The sequence below is a fragment of the Sesamum indicum genome, linkage group LG12 (assembly GCF_026168435.1).
Source record: "Sesamum indicum cultivar Baizhima isolate 11 linkage group LG12, ASM2616843v1, whole genome shotgun sequence".
Lineage (NCBI taxonomy): Eukaryota > Viridiplantae > Streptophyta > Magnoliopsida > Lamiales > Pedaliaceae > Sesamum > Sesamum indicum.
Genome location: NC_142668.1, coordinates 13,110,401 through 13,127,937, shown reverse-complemented (window position 1 = coordinate 13,127,937; position 17,537 = coordinate 13,110,401). Strand labels below are relative to the sequence as shown.

At 36.5% G+C, this 17,537-nt stretch overlaps 3 protein-coding genes and 1 non-coding gene across 5 annotated transcripts; 2 read left to right on the top strand and 2 right to left on the bottom strand.

The window, feature by feature from the left end:
• Positions 1-40: 40 nt before the first annotated feature.
• On the bottom strand, positions 41-2,313 carry LOC105174879 (GDSL-like Lipase/Acylhydrolase superfamily protein). Its single transcript, XM_020698509.2, has 5 exons — positions 1,769-2,313; positions 1,464-1,588; positions 865-1,098; positions 460-709; positions 41-351 (listed from the first exon to the last, which is right to left on the bottom strand). Exons 1-5 carry the CDS (start codon positions 2,040-2,042, stop codon positions 131-133), a joined length of 1,104 nt encoding a protein of 367 aa, XP_020554168.1. The 5' UTR covers positions 2,043-2,313; the 3' UTR covers positions 41-130.
• TRNAF-GAA (transfer RNA phenylalanine (anticodon GAA)) lies at positions 1,123-1,195 on the top strand. The gene has a single exon. It is a non-coding gene; the product is annotated as a tRNA-Phe (tRNA).
• Positions 2,314-6,001: 3,688 nt separating the features above from the next.
• Positions 6,002-11,260, top strand: LOC105174876 (uncharacterized). Its single transcript, XM_011097106.3, has 9 exons — positions 6,002-6,966; positions 7,538-7,583; positions 7,680-7,764; positions 7,860-7,905; positions 7,995-8,093; positions 8,360-8,428; positions 8,507-8,840; positions 9,175-9,323; positions 9,409-11,260. Exons 1-9 carry the CDS (start codon positions 6,547-6,549, stop codon positions 10,837-10,839), a joined length of 2,679 nt encoding a protein of 892 aa, XP_011095408.1. The 5' UTR covers positions 6,002-6,546; the 3' UTR covers positions 10,840-11,260.
• Positions 11,261-13,982: 2,722 nt separating this feature from the next.
• Positions 13,983-16,141, bottom strand: LOC105174875 (autophagy-related protein 8C-like). Of its 2 annotated transcripts, none has more exons than XM_088876147.1 (6): positions 16,018-16,141; positions 15,835-15,902; positions 15,094-15,149; positions 14,934-14,986; positions 14,333-14,451; positions 13,983-14,228 (listed from the first exon to the last, which is right to left on the bottom strand). In XM_088876147.1, exons 2-6 carry the CDS (start codon positions 15,869-15,871, stop codon positions 14,134-14,136), a joined length of 360 nt encoding a protein of 119 aa, XP_088732273.1. In that variant the 5' UTR covers positions 15,872-15,902; positions 16,018-16,141; the 3' UTR covers positions 13,983-14,133. The 2 variants fall into 2 exon arrangements, with proteins under 2 accessions (XP_088732273.1, XP_088732272.1); XM_088876146.1 differs by having other exon boundaries at positions 15,835-15,899; positions 16,018-16,122.
• Between the last annotated feature and the right edge of the window lie 1,396 nt (positions 16,142-17,537).

Here is a 17,537-nt window from a genome sequence, read left to right as displayed (position 1 = left end):
TCTTCAACATATATATATATATATATAGACACTTCAAATGTAGAAAACTCAATGAAATTCCCAGTTGTTTCTATTTCAGAAGCACCTATCGCACATGTTCTCACTTAAAATGTGTTGCCTAGTTCTATTATTAAATAGCAATCAGCTCCTCAACGGTCATGGGGAATGTATAATTTCCTGAACCTCTCCAAAGCACATCAATGAAAATGCGAGCAGCTGCCTCTGTAGGATGGTACACATCCCAGAAAAGGTGGTCACTTCTGTCTGAACAAAACAGCGAAAGCGGCGTGCAAGGAAACTTGGCCCTCAATTTTCCCAGTCCACAGCAAGCGGATTTTGTGTCATTGAACCCTGAAGCCCAATTCATATTCTCAATGTAAAGAACGTTCTATCATAACTGGAAAAGGAAGCTAGACAATTTTCAATAAACTGATCATTGTAGTAAGTTTGAGTTAGTACCGTAAGTTGCTGGATTCTGAATGAACTCAGTGAAGACACCGTATGTGTCGAAATACGAGTACTGGAATTCTTTGAGCTCCGATTTCAATTCATGCAGCATCAGTGTGAGCTCATCGTTGTATTTTTTGGCCCAGTAATTTACGTCTTTGTTGCACTCACCGGTGGGGGTGGGATATCTTACCTTGGGCGCACATCCGATCAGGGCTATCCCAGTGACTATAAATTTGCGTGCTCCTAGACCATACATTCCCTGAGTTTGAAAAGGATCACTCAAGCTGTTAATTGTCTTATCAGAATGTGTGTGATTGAAGTTCAATTTTTGGTATGCATGTAAAAGAGATATGAATCATAGTTTTGGAGTGAGCGTCTGATGTTTCATGTGTATGACGTAAAATGCTATTGTACCTTGAGCAATTCTTTGAAGTTGGAAACCATTAGAGTGACATACTCCTGAGGGGAGTATTTCTGAGAAGCGTCAGACCCGGTGTTGAAATAGTTGATAATGTCGTTACTCCCAATAACGACGGGGAAGAGCGACTTTGATAAGTGGTCCTCTAAATGAGATCCCAATTCTTTGGCTAGTCTCTGACGCACGGTGGAGAAATGTCCCAGTTGATGCGGTAATGGAATTGTATGCTTCTGCGTTTGTAAGAAAAACAAGCAGCGGGGATAGCTCAGTTGGGAGAGCGTCAGACTGAAGATCTGAAGGTCGCGTGTTCGATCCACGCTCACCGCATATTTTAACATCTTTTTCTCTCTTGACAGATAGTCTGTCTGTACCTAAAACTAAAGTCCAATTTCCTATCTTTCTGTATTGTTTTCATGAATTTCATCATAAATAGTATTTGGCAGTTGTGGAAAATATCAATAATTACGTGTCCACCACCCAGCTTCATGAAAAGAATATCATGGAAATTAAGTGGGCCGCACTCCGTATTAAGAATTTTTGTACGTAAATACTCACACAACAACAAATCCAAACCATTTGAGTTGAGTTCACTTACGATGAGGCTTTCATCAGTGGTGTTAAAGATTCCGGCTCCTCCCGAAGCAAAGCTCACCCCTTTCACAAACACACCGTTAGGCTGCCCCAGATACGGCGGCGCACTTGCTAACCCCACTTTCTCCGCTGTCAAATTCAATCACACATGCAAATTAATTAATAAATGGACGTCATGATATTATAAGTCGTTGTTTAATTAATATTGATAGTAGATATTTTAGGACCACATATACATTAATCATTTCATTCTCATGTAAGTAATTAAAACAAATACATGTACGTAATAGGTAGATGCATGATATATACCTAAGAAATCAGCAGCATTTTTGCCATTGGAGAACCTGCCGGTTGCTTGGCCACCCGGATAGTCTATGCCGTTGTATGGAAAATCGGCTTTAATTATAGAAAGTTCCAAGTAGTTATTGTTGCCAACGTCCACCAGCGAATCCCCAAACACGTACATACCCGGTACACTACTTTGAGCCCTCGAAACAGCACAAAAAGACAGCAGAACAAAAGAGAGAAAAATAGAGCAAGAAAACGAGGATGCAGATGATCGCATCATGAAGAAAGAAGCCATTGTGTGATGAAATTTGAATGCTGCGATGATGGAATAATTAAGACAAGTAGGGTGTGTAGTTTATATATATGTTGGGGGATGGAGAAATGTGAAGGGTGATGATGAGTAGATGTGAACGAGCAGAAAAATTGATGAGGGCTGAGTTTGTTTTGTGTGCTGCGATGGAGAAACTTCGTCCGCCCATCTCTATATATATTTGACCTTTACATATGTGTGTGCGTTGTGAAGGGATTTTTTGCAGTGAAATTGTATTGGATGAGGGTTTCTGTTATATTGTTGGATGGAAAAATGTGATAAATGTATAGTGCAGTAGTAGGTTTTAGCGCGTTTTGTTCCTTGTGAAATTTTTAATCGTTTTTATTTGTTGAGTTGGTTTGTTTGCTGATTCTTGAATTTTCCTGGGAGTGACTGTAAAAGATATGGATCCACTTGGAAGCTTTTTTGTTGGCTATTATTCCATGGGGTTTGATGGCATTTTACTAATTAATATATATATATATATATTCAATTACAAGCATTAATATAGAGTGGATTCAATGTGAAAATGATGTAGAATTATGATGAGAAAGTTGTATGTATATATGAGTATGTGTGTGAATGAAATATTAGTTGTACAAGTGTTGACCAATCGATAATATATTTGTGTGGTGTTGAATACATATAAGTGGAAGGAGTCGCACTAGCAGCTTTTGTAATCGTGTTTTCATATCATTCTGGGCCTATATATGTCCATCGACTTCCGATATTTTGAATGATGAGAAGAGACAAACATACACATCAATATTGGCCAAACCCAAATTCCCAATATGTCGATTCATTGTGTTTAGGCTTAGCTACGTGAGTTATTTCGAGATTTTTAAGTTTTCGTAAGTCGTTTTTCTTATTTATGGACGGAAAATAGCCATGCCACATGTCTGTATATATACTTTTTTTTTTTTTTCTGTAAAGATAATTTTCATTAAGTAAAAAAATAAATACGATAGTACAATACAACTTACTTAATCTAAGCGATTTACTCGACAGGCCAAAGAATCCGCCATAAGCAGTAAAGTGTACAAGTGCTAATAGCAAGGTAATTCTACACTAAGAATCCTCTGCTGCACATCTCGAATCACTAACGCACCCACAGTGCGTGTATCTCTATGTATTATATCAAATCGCCTAATATTACGCTCACGCCATATATGGTACACACACGAGGCCAAAAGAGCGCGGTAGGCCATAGAAATATAATGTTTGCCTCTTCATTTGGAAGCAGCCATAAGACGTCAGTAGCCCAAGCTCGATTTGACCATCCGTATATATACTTTAAGTGGAAGCTATTAGAGAGTTTACACATCATTAATATATATACATATATGTGAAAGATAGTGCAATAATATTTTTAATTTATTAGTTCAAGTTAAGATTGAAGTTTTACAAATAAATTTAAAATTATAAGTTTGAATTAATTAAATATAGAATATTTATCTTAAAGAAGAAAAAAAAAAAAAAAGAAAGATAGTGGAAATATGTGAAAGTAGATCGATCGCACTTGAAGCCATTATTCCATTTTGTGTGATCCGCTGGTCTATGAGAAGCTCATACAGTCATCAGTCATCAGTCATCCACCAACAACATGCACATCACTCCCCTTTATTTGCCTGCTCTTATCAACTCTTTCTCTCTCTCTCTCTCCCAATCATTTAAATCTCAGTATTAAATCTTAATAGAGAAGAAATTCAGAAAATTGTTATAACACGCTTCATGTGTTATATATTTTTTGGTCGGTGATGAGTTTTAAGTGAGTTAAATATAAATTTTAAATATATTAATGATGTATATGAGTTGATGATGAATTTTAAGTTCATTAAAATTAATTTAATTATACGATATATTACTAAATACTTTTACATTTCTAACTTTTCATATTTTTTATAAGAAACAAAATTCTCAAAATATTTTTAGTAAATTATTGAATTAATGAAAAAAAAATTAAAGGAAAGTGAAGGATACTTGCAATTCATATGTGACCATTATTTTTTTTAATAAATTGACAGTATACAACTATATTGTAAATTTCAATGAACATATCAAGTATCAATATTTAATAAATTTTTATAATGAACTAACACGTACTATTATTATTGAGGTTGAAAATCCACAATTCAATTTTAGAAATAATTATAGAGAAATTGATTGCACGGTTATTCATTTCATGATTTGGTTCGAAAAATACGGTATTTTGTAATATTTTATGAGCTTTTTATTTTATATTTAACAAATAAATATTTAATGTAACCTGATTACAGTCCGTAAATAATGAATAATTATCATTTAATTATATTATATTGCATGTTGGATTAAAATATTGTCATCTTATTATTATCTATAAGTTTGAATTTTGTAAACATTAAATATAATAAATAGATATCATTGATCCAACCCGACCCATTTGCAACCCTGATCTATTTTCAACTCGTTATTTTAAATCCATTTCAAATTCAACCAATATTGGACTAATTCGTTTGGACCCGATTGAAAATCGACCCAACCCACCCATTTGCCACCCCTAGCCACATGTAATGAAATGAAATGAACTTGTTTGAAGCAATTCTTGATCAACTTGTACACAAAAAGCTTGAGAAAACCATAGTTTCCGAAAAGCTAAAGACACTCTATTGGGCTTGTTGGACTGGGCTCAGACTTACCTCGCCCACTACAACTTCCTTATTTGGGCTTATAAATTGGTGCCGCAGGCCCATACCTTTCCATATCCTTCAATTATTAGCTCAGTATAAAATTAAAAGAGAATTTTATAGAATTATCTGTAGACAGAGGGTTGGACTTTAATTTGTTACATTTTGTTCAAATTTTAGCTATATGTATCTCATTAAATTATTATGTATTTGATTTAATTATTCCAAGTGTTAAATACACTTTGCATCTTTATACTATGAATAAAGTGCATTTACACCCCCTGGACTATGAAACGTAATAAAATAGCTCCTAATATACACTAAATTTTTTATGATAAAAATGCCCTTAATTATTTACACCTTTAAAATATTTCTATTACGATCATTCTCCTCAATATAGTTTCAATTATTATAATTTTTTTATTTAAAATAAATACTATCTAAAATTTATAATTTTTATACTGAGTATAGAATTTGTATAAACTCCATAAATTTATAATATTTATACTTTTCACACAATTGGTAAAAATTTACATAATTTTTGCTTATACAGTATTTGTTATGTATATTGAACTTTTTTTTTAAAAAAATTAACTATCAATAAAAATTTAAAATATTTCATTGAATATATATATGCTGTAAAATATGCATATCTATAATATAATTAATATATAAAATTTTATATTTTTTTAAGTGATACATTTTTATTATGTAGACATGTACTTGAATAAAATTTATAAATTATATAACATACTTTTTCTATAATATTATATGCATTATGTATTGACACATATTTACATGTACTTCTTAATATAATTTATTTTACTTTATAAAATATATTTGCATATATTGAGCTTATAAATATTTTTTGTGTTTCATAATTTATAAAAAATTATAAATTACAAAAATTATTTTTAAAATAAAATGTGAGTTAAATTTGAAATCACTAAAAATAGTTTAGGGGAGATATTTTAATAAAATTTATTTTAGGAAGTAGAATAAAAAAGTATAGGGGTGAGTGAAAAGGGCATTTTAGTCTTATCAATTTCAAATTATTTTGTCAATAGTTTTATTGTTACATTTCATACTTTAAGGGTGTAAATAAGACAAATTGCATAATTCAGAAATGCAAATATATTTAATCTTTATTTTAATTATGTATTGTTAGCTTGTTATTTTTTATTAATTTTAATGTCTTGTTTTTATTACAAGTGTTTAAAACCATCGAAATCGAACCGTCTAAAGCTACACTAAATCATACTTTTGATTTTAATTTTCAAAATTTATTTGATAAAATCGCTAATGACATACAATTGGTTTGAAAATGTTGAAACCGCATGGCCGTCATCGTAGGCAGTTTGAATAATCGAGCACTATCATCATGTAAAAAAAAAAAAAAGCAAATGTTAGAAAAATAATCAGGGGTACGTACGGTACAGAAGGAATGGCGCGTAGAGGATGAGCACTGCAAACACGCGCTGCGACTTTGCACAGAAATATCTGCAAAAGTCTGAGCCCGGCAGGTTGACGAAAGGTTAGGCGGCACCCAACCCAAACGCCGTCATTCTCAGCCACTAACGCCGTTTCGCTGGTTTTCTCCCAGCCTCAGCTCCAGACCCAGGTTTGGACAACAAACAGAGGAAAAAGCAGAGCCAGGTAGAACCATACCAGTCTCCAAACCATGGAGTGAGAGAAAAAGACAGAAAGAAAATATAAAATAGAAATATAGAGAGAGAAAGTGGGGAAAGTGGGGGTTTTTCTGCTTCTTCAGAGGGAAAGAGATTAAGAGAGTGTGGAGAGAGAGAGAGAGCAGAAATATCCTGAGGATGGCCCAGATGAAGAAGAAAGGGAGGCCACCGAAGGTGGATCCGCTGGCCATCGAGACGTCAGCGGCGGAGCCTGACCTTCGCCGTAGTCATCGCCGGCGGAATGTGAAGTACGTCTTCGGCCTCGATGACTACTTTGATGACGACGAGCTCTTCGAAAACGAGGACCTGCACCGCAGAGAGAAGAAACTCAAGCACCTTCTTAAACTCCAGAGCGGCGGTGAACTTGAGTCAACAGCCCCTCAGCGGAGACGGACCCGGCGCGTGGACCATGCGCCCGCGACGTCAGCCAATTCCTCCGATGACGGTGGCGAGCCATTGAAAAAGCGGAAAATCGATGAAGAAATCGACGAGGTTATGGATGGTGGTAATGATGATGTCAATGACGAAGATAACTATAGTGTCGAAAACGATGAGGAGGTGATTATCAGTTTATGTTGTTTCGATCTAGAAATGGAAAACGACGAAAATGGGAATTCAAGAATGCCTGGAAATGAAGTGAAGCTGTGTTGGATTGGAGTTCATTAATTTAATTGGGCAATAAGAGGGAGCAAAAATGTCTTGATTTATGTAGAGGTGGTGTGTGTATAGGTCAGTGCGTGTGGTTTGTGTGGTCGGGAGAAATGTGTTTATGTTGATGTATATATACGTAACGGTCGGTTAACTGTCAAGAAAAACTAACCCCCACAGACTCTGATCAGGCTCCCACCCCTTTCTCTCTCTCTCTCTAGAACACACTACAGTCGTGGTGCCACAGACAGAAATGTATTATATTGTACACACGCTCATGTTCCCACTCACTCGCGCATGTTGTTTGTCTGCCTTCATTTTCTATCACCTTACACCCACGCCGACTTCTGTTCTCCTAAGCTACCCGGGGGGGGGGGGGGTGGGTTGGCATTTATTTACTAATTTATTACTTATGGTTTTATCAGCTGTCTATTTCTTGGCGGCTTTTTTGGAAGTCTAATGATGCCTTCTGATTTGGCAGGTTAGATTAAAAGAGGCGGAACCCATAGCTGAACATTCACCTCCGGGTGCGCTTCTCTTCTATTACGGTTTTCTGACAAGTGTATATTCTCAATTTTGTGAAACTTATGATGGGGTTTGTTGAATTTGTTTGGTCTGAATAGGGGCACCGACAGAGTTTCCATCTGGGATACCATTGCCTGATAGGAAAGCTTTGGAGTTGGAGTTGATTTTGGACAAACTTCAGAAGTATGTGACTAATTCGACATTATTGGTAACATTAATGAGATTGCATGAGAGGGACACTTTTTAATGTCAATTTCTTTAATGTCCTGTTTGAGCAGGAAAGATATTTATGGTGTTTATGCAGAACCCGTTGATCCTGAAGAGGTAAGTGGGTAGTTATTACGAATGTTTGGTTTGTATCAGGCGTCTGTGCTGAGGAATTTCAAACTAGTTAGTTTCTATTGTTGGTGTAGCTTCCAGATTACCATGATGTCATAAAGCACCCAATGGACTTTGCCACTGTAAGGAGCAAGCTTGGAAATGGATCATATGCAACTTTGGAACAGTTTGAGGTGAGTGTCTGCTCCCTTTTGTGTCCTTTACTTTGGTCCAAGAAAGGATATCCTTCTGAGGTATTTCTGCTTTGTCTTTTGTTTTTCTTTTTTTAAATTTTAATATGCTGCTTTTTTTTTTTTTTTTTTCTGTCAGTCGGTGGCTATTACTGACCAGTGACCAGAACTCTAGATTTTACGTTTGCTTTTGAGTTTGTTATCGATGTTAGAATTATGCATATTTTGTTTTCCTATTCTGCATGTAATTCTGTTTTGCTATCATGCAGAGTGATGTTTTTCTCATTTGCTCAAATGCAATGCAATACAATGCACCGGATACCATATACCACAAGCAGGTAAAGGGGCTGCACTTTTTCAACTTGTTATTTTAACTCTTTTGGGACAACTGTTGGTTCACCTTTATCATTGAAAAGGCACGCAGCATCAAAGAATTGGCCATAAAAGAATTTCATAAGATAAGGTTGAATGCTGAATGCTCAGAAAAAGATGTCAAGCCTGATCAGAAGATGAGATCTAGCTCTACTTTGATAAGGCAAATAAAAAAGTCTGTGAGCCGGACCATCCAAGAATCTCTTAGCTCTGATTTCTCATCAGGAGTCATTCATGCAACAACAGTTGATATCCATAATGCTTCAGATGCCCTCCAGTCTGTTGGATGCGAGAGACCTCGTAATATCGATGTGCTTGCTGAAGGAAATCATTTATCGAATGACAACAATTTATACAAGGGAGAAGAATCATTGCCAGGTAACTCATGGACCTTATTATTTGACAACATTTGACTGGTTTATCTGCTGCATAACTGACGCAAAAAATCTCTGTTGCCTCCGGACAATGTCGGTACACTTCCAATTATTCTTTTGGATCCAATAACTGATTCATACCAGTTGATTGTGCATTCTTTTATTTATCCGCCTTCATATGTCTGCATCTTGAAAGGAAAACATTTATCATTCTTGCATTGTACTTGTTGTACCCACCTGGGAAACAAAGGTGGTGATTTCAGCATATAGAATCTTGTGTAGTTCATCTATCCTGGCATATGATGCTGTCTTCTGACTACTCAACCTTCTACTTGCAGTTAAGGGTCCGGTTTCTAGGTTTGGTAGGAAATCATTTCTGCACGATGAAAACCGTCGTGCCACATATAGCACCTTGCTCTCTTCCCCTGTGACCACCTCGGAATCTATCTTGTCAACTTTTGAGGGAGAAAGCAAGCAATTGATTCCTGTATGCCTCTTATAGATTTGTATCTTATGCTTCTTCATTTGTCATTATTATTTGTACCGACTTAGTCCCACTTTTTCTCGACCAGGTAGGGCTTTTTTCGGATAATTCATATGCTAGGAGCTTGGCTCGTTTTGCTACAACATTTGGATCTGTTGCCTGGAAAGTTACTTCCAAGAGAATTGAACAAGCGCTCCCTCAAGGATTCAAGTTTGGTCGGGGGTGGGTGGGAGACTATGAGCCACTTCCAACTCCTGTATTAATGCTACAAAATTGCACTGTGAAGGAACCGCCTTTTTTGGCGAAGGTACAGCCTGATGCTGATCCTCGGAAGTTCGAGGATGTCCCTATGGTCACAGTGTCTTCCGAGGAAAGCCCAGGTAGTAGGCCGGTTTTGGAAAATAAATCCCCATTTATTGGTCCTGCTGGTGTCAGTTCCCCTGCTCCTAGTATCACCACCACTCTTCCAGTCAAGGAGCACCTGATTACAATGAGTGTATCAGAAACAAAACCATCTTTCTTTTCATCACCTGGGATGAACCCTGGGTATTCTGCTAATCCCAGTAACCAGCATCAATATTCACACTCTAGGACTTCTGTTGAGACTGATGAGAAGGTTTTGAAGCAGTTTCAATCGACAGGTCCACCCTCATTCAGTAAAAATGCAGCTGAACTCATTGGCCACCGACAAATTTCCAAGAGTTCTGGAATGGAAACTTCCATGTTCACGAAATTCACTTCAAGGGACATTAACCTTTTTCCATCTGAAGCTTCTGGAAGGCCTGATAATATTGGACCCAGTATTGGAGGACTGCCTAATGGAAGGGTTGTTGATAATGGATGGGATAGTAATACGTTAGACAGTTCATCATTTGGTTCGGCGAAATCAGCCCATCAGCAGGGGCAGGGTCTGGGTGATCCTGTCCAGTTGATGAGGATGTTGGCTGAAAAAGCTCAGAATCAAAGACTATCCTCAAATCAGTTATCGACTGGGGCTCCTCAAGTTTTATCTTCAGCTCCATCCCCTAGCAGCAATGACTCAAGCATTGCTGCTGTAGCTGCTGCGCGTGCATGGATGTCTGTAGGAGCCGGAGGATTTAGACCAGCTGGGCCAAATGCAAATCTAGAGAAGGACCAGATATATGCTGATTCCTTGTGCAATTCAACTCGTGATATCCACTCACAAGTAGCACAATTTCATGGAGAGTTTCCTGCTTCTCGAGGAATGCATGTTCAACCAGACAGGAAAACTCCATCTCGTCATGCTTTTGTACCACAAGGCCCAGTACCTATAAGAGTAGGCAATGGGATACAGTTTCACAACCAACCAATGGTTTGTCCGCAACTAGCCAGTGCTCATTTATCCAGGTTCCAGCTGCAGTCTACTTGGCAAAATCTCAGCCCACAGATGCATTTTGCTCCCGACTTAAATATTGGTTCCCAATCAGGGTCTCCTCGAAAGCCTCCATCAGGTGTCCTGGTTGATCCTCAGCAGCCTGATTTGGCTCTCCAACTCTGAGACAGTTTATTTAGAGAAAAAGAAGATTGTTGTAATTGGCATGGCAGTCAGATAGAAGCAGTTTGGTGCATAAGTCAAATCTGCCGTCATGAATTGCATCTGAGAATCATGTCTTCAGTACACTAGATCAAGTTTCTCTGTCCAATTATTTGGGGGGGGGGGGGGGGGGGGCGGCAATTGGGATTCAGGGTATTGTGAGTATGTTTTCTGGTTTGCTGACTGACCAAATGAGAACATTTATACTGATATGTGGCCCTAGTCTTATGTAAGGGTTATCTTGTTACTTGATTGGATTTAAAGTAGGCATCAGACAGAAATGATGGTGGACAAAAATCATTAGTTGTAAGAAACCATTCCTTTTTGTCTTCTTTCTTGACAGAGAATTATGAGTAATACAGCACACACATGTTTCTGGTCGAAAGCTAAAGTCTCAAGCAGGAGAGCAATTTATCACCTTATGAAAATGATCGTCTTTCTCTCAATTTACTTATGATACTCAACAAGCAGTCCTCTTTACATGTCTCTTGATTTTCCTTTCAGAAGCTTTCTGATTCTTCCGACAAACTCGCATCAGGGATGATGTTCAAGAAGGGGAAATTATTTTCATATTTTCATTTAAAACACACAGATATTGCAAAAGGAAAATGTGCCAACCTAACTGTTGCAACATCCAACATGATCCCGTGTAGCTAATTCTGCACAACGGCCGGCCATGCCGGTATGGACCATCATAAAGTGGAATTTGATAGATGCATCCCTACTTTCCAGCCTTTCACATCAAAAGTTGATCTAGTTGTCGGTTCTATTCCGAAATAAGTGTGGCTGAGAGCTAAAGAAAAGATGGCAAAACGCAAACAACTTTTACTAGACGCGGTATGCATAGAGAAGTTCATATCACCACTCAATTTGTTAATTCGGGTCAACTGCATTTTCTCATGAAGAAAGTTTTGTAGAGGCAAAAGGCACATAGAGCAGAAACTTTTCGATGTTAAATCATGCTTCTGCTTTCAATATCCTCAATATATCTGAATGGACTTTTGTCATAAGCCCGTGATTCCAAAACAGAAGATAAGAAGAGAGAAAAAAGAATTTCCACGAGATACGGGGAAACTTTTATACCATCTGAAAGGGGGTCTAAACAGAAAATTTACAGTCACTAAAACATAAAAACCTTAAAACTTACAGAACATCTAGGTTTGCAGCTCAAACAACAAGATTGTCTAAGCAAGATATCCCATCACGTGCATCTAGGTGGATATCATCATGCACTAAAATACCTAAAGAATTCGAGTTTTTCTCTAATCCCTCCCCGGACCTTTAATCTTTTGATATCTACACTAGCCAGCTACACAAAGATTATTGCCCCTAATAAGCTAACATGCAAAGGGGCTGACCCGATGCGCGGGCAAGAAAAAGGCTCCACATGAGCAATATACAATAATTGATCAAAAGCATAAAATTAGCCTTACTCCAAAGCTATAAGTACCCCACATGAAGGGATTCAACTTGAAGACTTTCTGGATGAAATCCGATAGAACGGGATCCGAATGTTGTATTTGTGTTCATTCTTCTTCGAATTGGAACTCTGTGATTCCTTTGAACCACGTAGATAACATACATCGCCTTCACAGACGTACCTGCTCCTCTCCGATTGCTCCGAGAAGCAGCCCCAGATATTGAACAAAGGCATAGCCATGTTCTTGATCTCTGGGTGTTGTTACTGCGTTGTTTGTTTTCTCTCTCGATCTTCTCCTTTGCGACTTGTTTCTTTGAGACGAAGCTGTTTGGTTGTGTCGGGTGGGAATGCTTTATATATACGCTTGCAACGGCTAACTGCCCGATTGCAATGGCATTGAATTATTCCATGTGAAACTCGGTACAATTCTAAGGTCAATATAAGGAGGCCATGACTACGTGCATGTAGATTTCTTTATTTCTAATATGATATTTTTGCATTTTGGATTTAAGTTTGTCAAGCAGCGGGACAATGTCTATGTGTGGTGGATAAAGACACGCTTTTGTTTGGAGGACCAATGGTTCTATTGACACGTGTTTGATGCACTTATTATTATGTTTTGACCAAGAGTTTGCAATGCTCAGCGTACTGTAATTTCTTTTTCAATAATACAATGTTGGGGTGAGCGGAAAAACGTTGAGAAAATGGTGGTGTCAGTTCAGTCAAATAATCGTTGGTTTTTGCATTTTATTTTGACCATCATCCATTTTCTTATTAGGTACATAGCTTTATGCAACATACGTTTCTATCAAGCTAAGTTGTAAAATTTACTTTTCAAAATTAAAATATGAAATTCAAAAGAATTTTTGTGATTGGACTCCGTAATTTAGGAAAGAAGAACTTGTGTCTAAACTCACGTCATGTATTGTGTATGCTTTCTCAACCACACGATCCAATTTCTTGGGATCAAATCTTATGATTTCGTACACGTCTCGTTAATTTAAGCTTCAAAGACTAGAAAAAAGAAAAATGAAGATGAATATATTGAAAGTAGGAGTACAAATGTCAATGAAGATACAAAAACCAATTTCATATCGTGTTTTAGTCAAGTCTCTGACAATATTTAGACGGCGTGTCCTATTTTGGCACCAATTCTATAGAGTTCATTAGCAGAAAAATAAGTAGTAATTAAAAACATAGTTGGTGGTTATGACCCGTGAAAGTTCGGAAATCGACTGTAATTTTGAGAAGTTGACCATTGCTTGTGAGAGCCACCAAAACATAATTGGTTCGTCCAATTGGTATGCGGTTGTCATGTACAAAGTGGCAATCCAACAGGCAAATGCTTGACCCAGTAGTAGCATAAAGATTTGTTTGGTGAAAGCTCAATAATTTTGTCGGAAAACAGTTTCTTGGTGGGGAATCTGTTTGGTCGAAATCCTGAAATAGAGGGGATCAATCGGCTGGTTCATGGAGTCATCGGCCTTTTGTAGATGGATTTGGTCCAAATCTACAGCCGAAACCACTGCAATCATTCTAGAGATCAGGGAAATGAGAGCGGCCTAATAGCTTTAAATCCGTATTCAGTAACAGGATAAGGAGAGCCCAACACATAATTACTGCCAGCAGAGGTTTATTGAAGCAGCAAGGGAACTATATTAACACACGAAACTGAAACTTGAAAATATATTAGAAGTTACCATAGGATTAACATAAAACCATCGAAGTTGACATTGTTTGCAACAGCAATCTCTTGATAAGGATAAGACCAGATAGATAATCAAAGAGAATTTACATGTTTTCTAGGACTATATACATGACTCAGCCAGACTCCAATTTCAGAATGACCCAAATGTGTTCTCTCCACTGTAAGTCATGTATAGGAAGCCATCCTCATCTTTATTTTCGTCGTAAATTGCAGACATCATTGCAGCTGCAGTTAAACAGAACATAGACAATTATTAAACAAGAAAGGGCAGAAGCTCGGCACAAAGGTAAAGTCGTGTACTGATCAGCACTCCTAAAAATCCTCCTTACCGGTGGGAGGGAGAATGTTCTTGACAAAGATAAATATGGCTTTTTCAGCACTAAGCTTAATTCTTTTTCGTACAACGTAAACAAATTGTCCAACAGTCAAGTCAGCAGGAACGAGATATCTGCAATTTTGTCAATATCAAACATTGGTATGAGACTACAACTAATTAGGAACAAAGAGCTGGCCATCTGCATTTTTTAACAACCCAAAGAGAAAAGAAAGAAAAAGAACATTGCTTTATCTTCCAACATAAATGAAAATGAAGGTACCAGAAAATATTACAGATGGGTAAACATCCACTGAAACTACATCCTGTTGCTAGCAGATTTCAGGGAATTCTTAGGATACTTGAGTTTCAAAATTTTGTAAATCAATGTTTAGGCATATATAAAAAACATATTGCTGAAATACAAACTAATAAAAGAGCACATAGCAGAGGAACTTTCTCAAAGAAAACTAGAACATATTGCTAAAATGTACAGACTTATAGAAAAGCACAGTGCATTAAACTTTCTCAAAGAAACATAAAACAGAACAATGTATGTCAACCCCCAACTAAATATTATAAGGACTAAGTGCTAGAAGATGAATAAGGTTACTGACTTTTTCTTGTCGATGTCAGGTATGTCACTCCTCTCGGCCTTCTCCACAATAACCTGCATCACAGAAATAGATATTGCACGTCAGTTGGTGAGAGGGGCAAAATATCAAATTAATTAAAACAAAAAAGGCACTCATAAACCAAATTTGACTTTTTTGATACCGGAATTCTGTCAGGGTATTTCTCCCTGATTCGAGCAGCTTCAGCCTGTCGCCTCTCTGAAATATGAAACAGTCTGATCAAACCCCAAAAAACCAACAAAAGATTATATTGTACAAACATACAGCGAAGCAAATCAAGATGTGCTAACATAACTAAAATAGTCATTGTGGCAAAACTATTCCTTCCATGAAGAATGTATATGAAATACAACTTTACCTTTTACAGAGAATTAAATTTAGTAAAGACTCAGAAATAAAGCCAAAGCCAAAAATTACAATCAGATAAGGTTTTGCACCGCTTCACTCCCACCCATCTTTCGCATGATAGTAAAACATCTATAAAACAATACAGAAACCAACTCCAAGCTAACAAAAAGAAAATTGCCCATAGGTCACTTCTATTCCGGTTCATCATAATAAAAACCTAATAGGGAGTCAATCCTCACAAATTGAGACACGATCAGATTATCATATACCACGTCACACCCAACAACAACAAGATAAGACAATAAGCAACCGCTCACTCCCTCTACCTCTCTTTCTCTCTCTCCCTCACACACAAACACAAACACAAAGCACCAACAATCTAGATCATAAAAGTCCTGACAAACATCAATTTAACAGTCGCAATCATAGCAAAATCTCAAAACCAAAGGAAGCACCGATCAATTCAACGCAATAAAACCACAATCAGACGAAAATTAAGGGTAGGCCATCAACAATCGGCCTATGGTGATAATACCAAGAGGGTGTTCCAACTTGAAGGAGCTCTTGGCCATGATGCCGTCGATAGAAATCAAGGATTCGCTGCTAGAAACGAAAGGAAACGAAATTTAGGCTCCACAATTGGAGCAGAATAAAAAGAAAACCCGTATACGTAAAAGGAAAAGAGAGAGAGAGAGAGAGAGAGAGAGAGAGAGCTTACCAGAGAAGAGAAGGAGTGAGAGAGGGGGGAGTAGCGTATAATGGAGCAATAATTCGCGTGTGTCTCTCTTTTCTGATTTTATCCCCTCATAACCCCCCCCAACTCATAAAAAAACAAAAGCTCAATTATATCATATCTATTATCCATAATTACACTTTTTTCTTCTAAAATTTATTATAATTATATATAATTTTTTTATGATTTAAAAACTTATATTTAGCATTCCTAAAAATTTATTTTCATCTAATAAATAAATTTTTTCGTCAGTCAAAATTCATTTATCGATACTAACAAAAAAATTGAATGAGAATTGATATTTATCATTAATTTACTGATTACTAACTTATAATAGGTCAAATAATTTTTTTCGTACTAAACTATCCTTATAACGGTAAAAATATACCTCTTCAGATGCATTAACACGTAAAGATATACCTCCTCCGCTGGGCAACATAATTCACTCGCCCATTTTTACGAAAGATTTAGCTATTTTGATTTGCAAATGATTATTTTTACTCCTAATTACTAAATCAAAATAGATGAACCAATCGTAAAATGAACGAGTGAACTACACTGCCCAGTCAAAAGGGATGATATGCTTTTTGATTAAAAGATTGGGAGGTTTTATGCCATTTTTTTTTTATAAAAGAAGTTTCTTGCGCTATTTTAATATTTCAAAGGGTAATTTGCATTTATCCCTTAGAAGAATATAAAAAAGAGTTGTCTATGTCGGAAGAAATTGGGTTAGCAATATAGTGGGCTAAATTGGGCTTACAAACATACATGGGCTGAATGGGCAATGTCGGTAATTTTGTCCTTTATCTTTGATTCAATGTTTGTAAAGTATAAGTCCCAGATTTACTTTATTAATTGTGCAAAGTAAATGCGTTTTAGTTAATTTTGAGTTTTTTTAATTATTATAATCAAATTTATCCTATCTCCTGTTTAGAGGGGATTTGGCTAAACTTTTTTAAAACATCTTATAAGATATTTTAGGAGATTATAAGATGTTGGATTTTATTTTAAAAATAAACTCCTAAAGTGTTTGAATAAAATAAGATATTAAAACTTATAAGATGTTAGGGTGTTTGACATAATAACTAAAACGGGCACGATACTATTAGAAGCTTATAAGCTTAGCCAAACACCTTCTTTTAATCGAACAACTCAAAATAAACAAAAATTTAAGTCCACTCATATAACCACTGTACCAAAATGCAAATATCACACACTTAAAGTTACATAGTTCATCGCTTATATGAAAGATAAAACATGTTTTGCTTTTTTTTACAAGTAAAACTTACTATTATGTTTAGAAATTTCTATAATTAAATGATTAGAATTTTCCATCCATGTAAATGTTCAGTTGATCACCCTTACAGGCTAAGTACAAAAACTGGCATTGACAAGTAAGCTAATACCTGCGTATTCATGGACATTATTACAACAATTCATTCCCATGTTCAACATCGAAAAAATGAGATTTTAAAGATTAAAAGTGGGGTCCAGTATCTTAATTA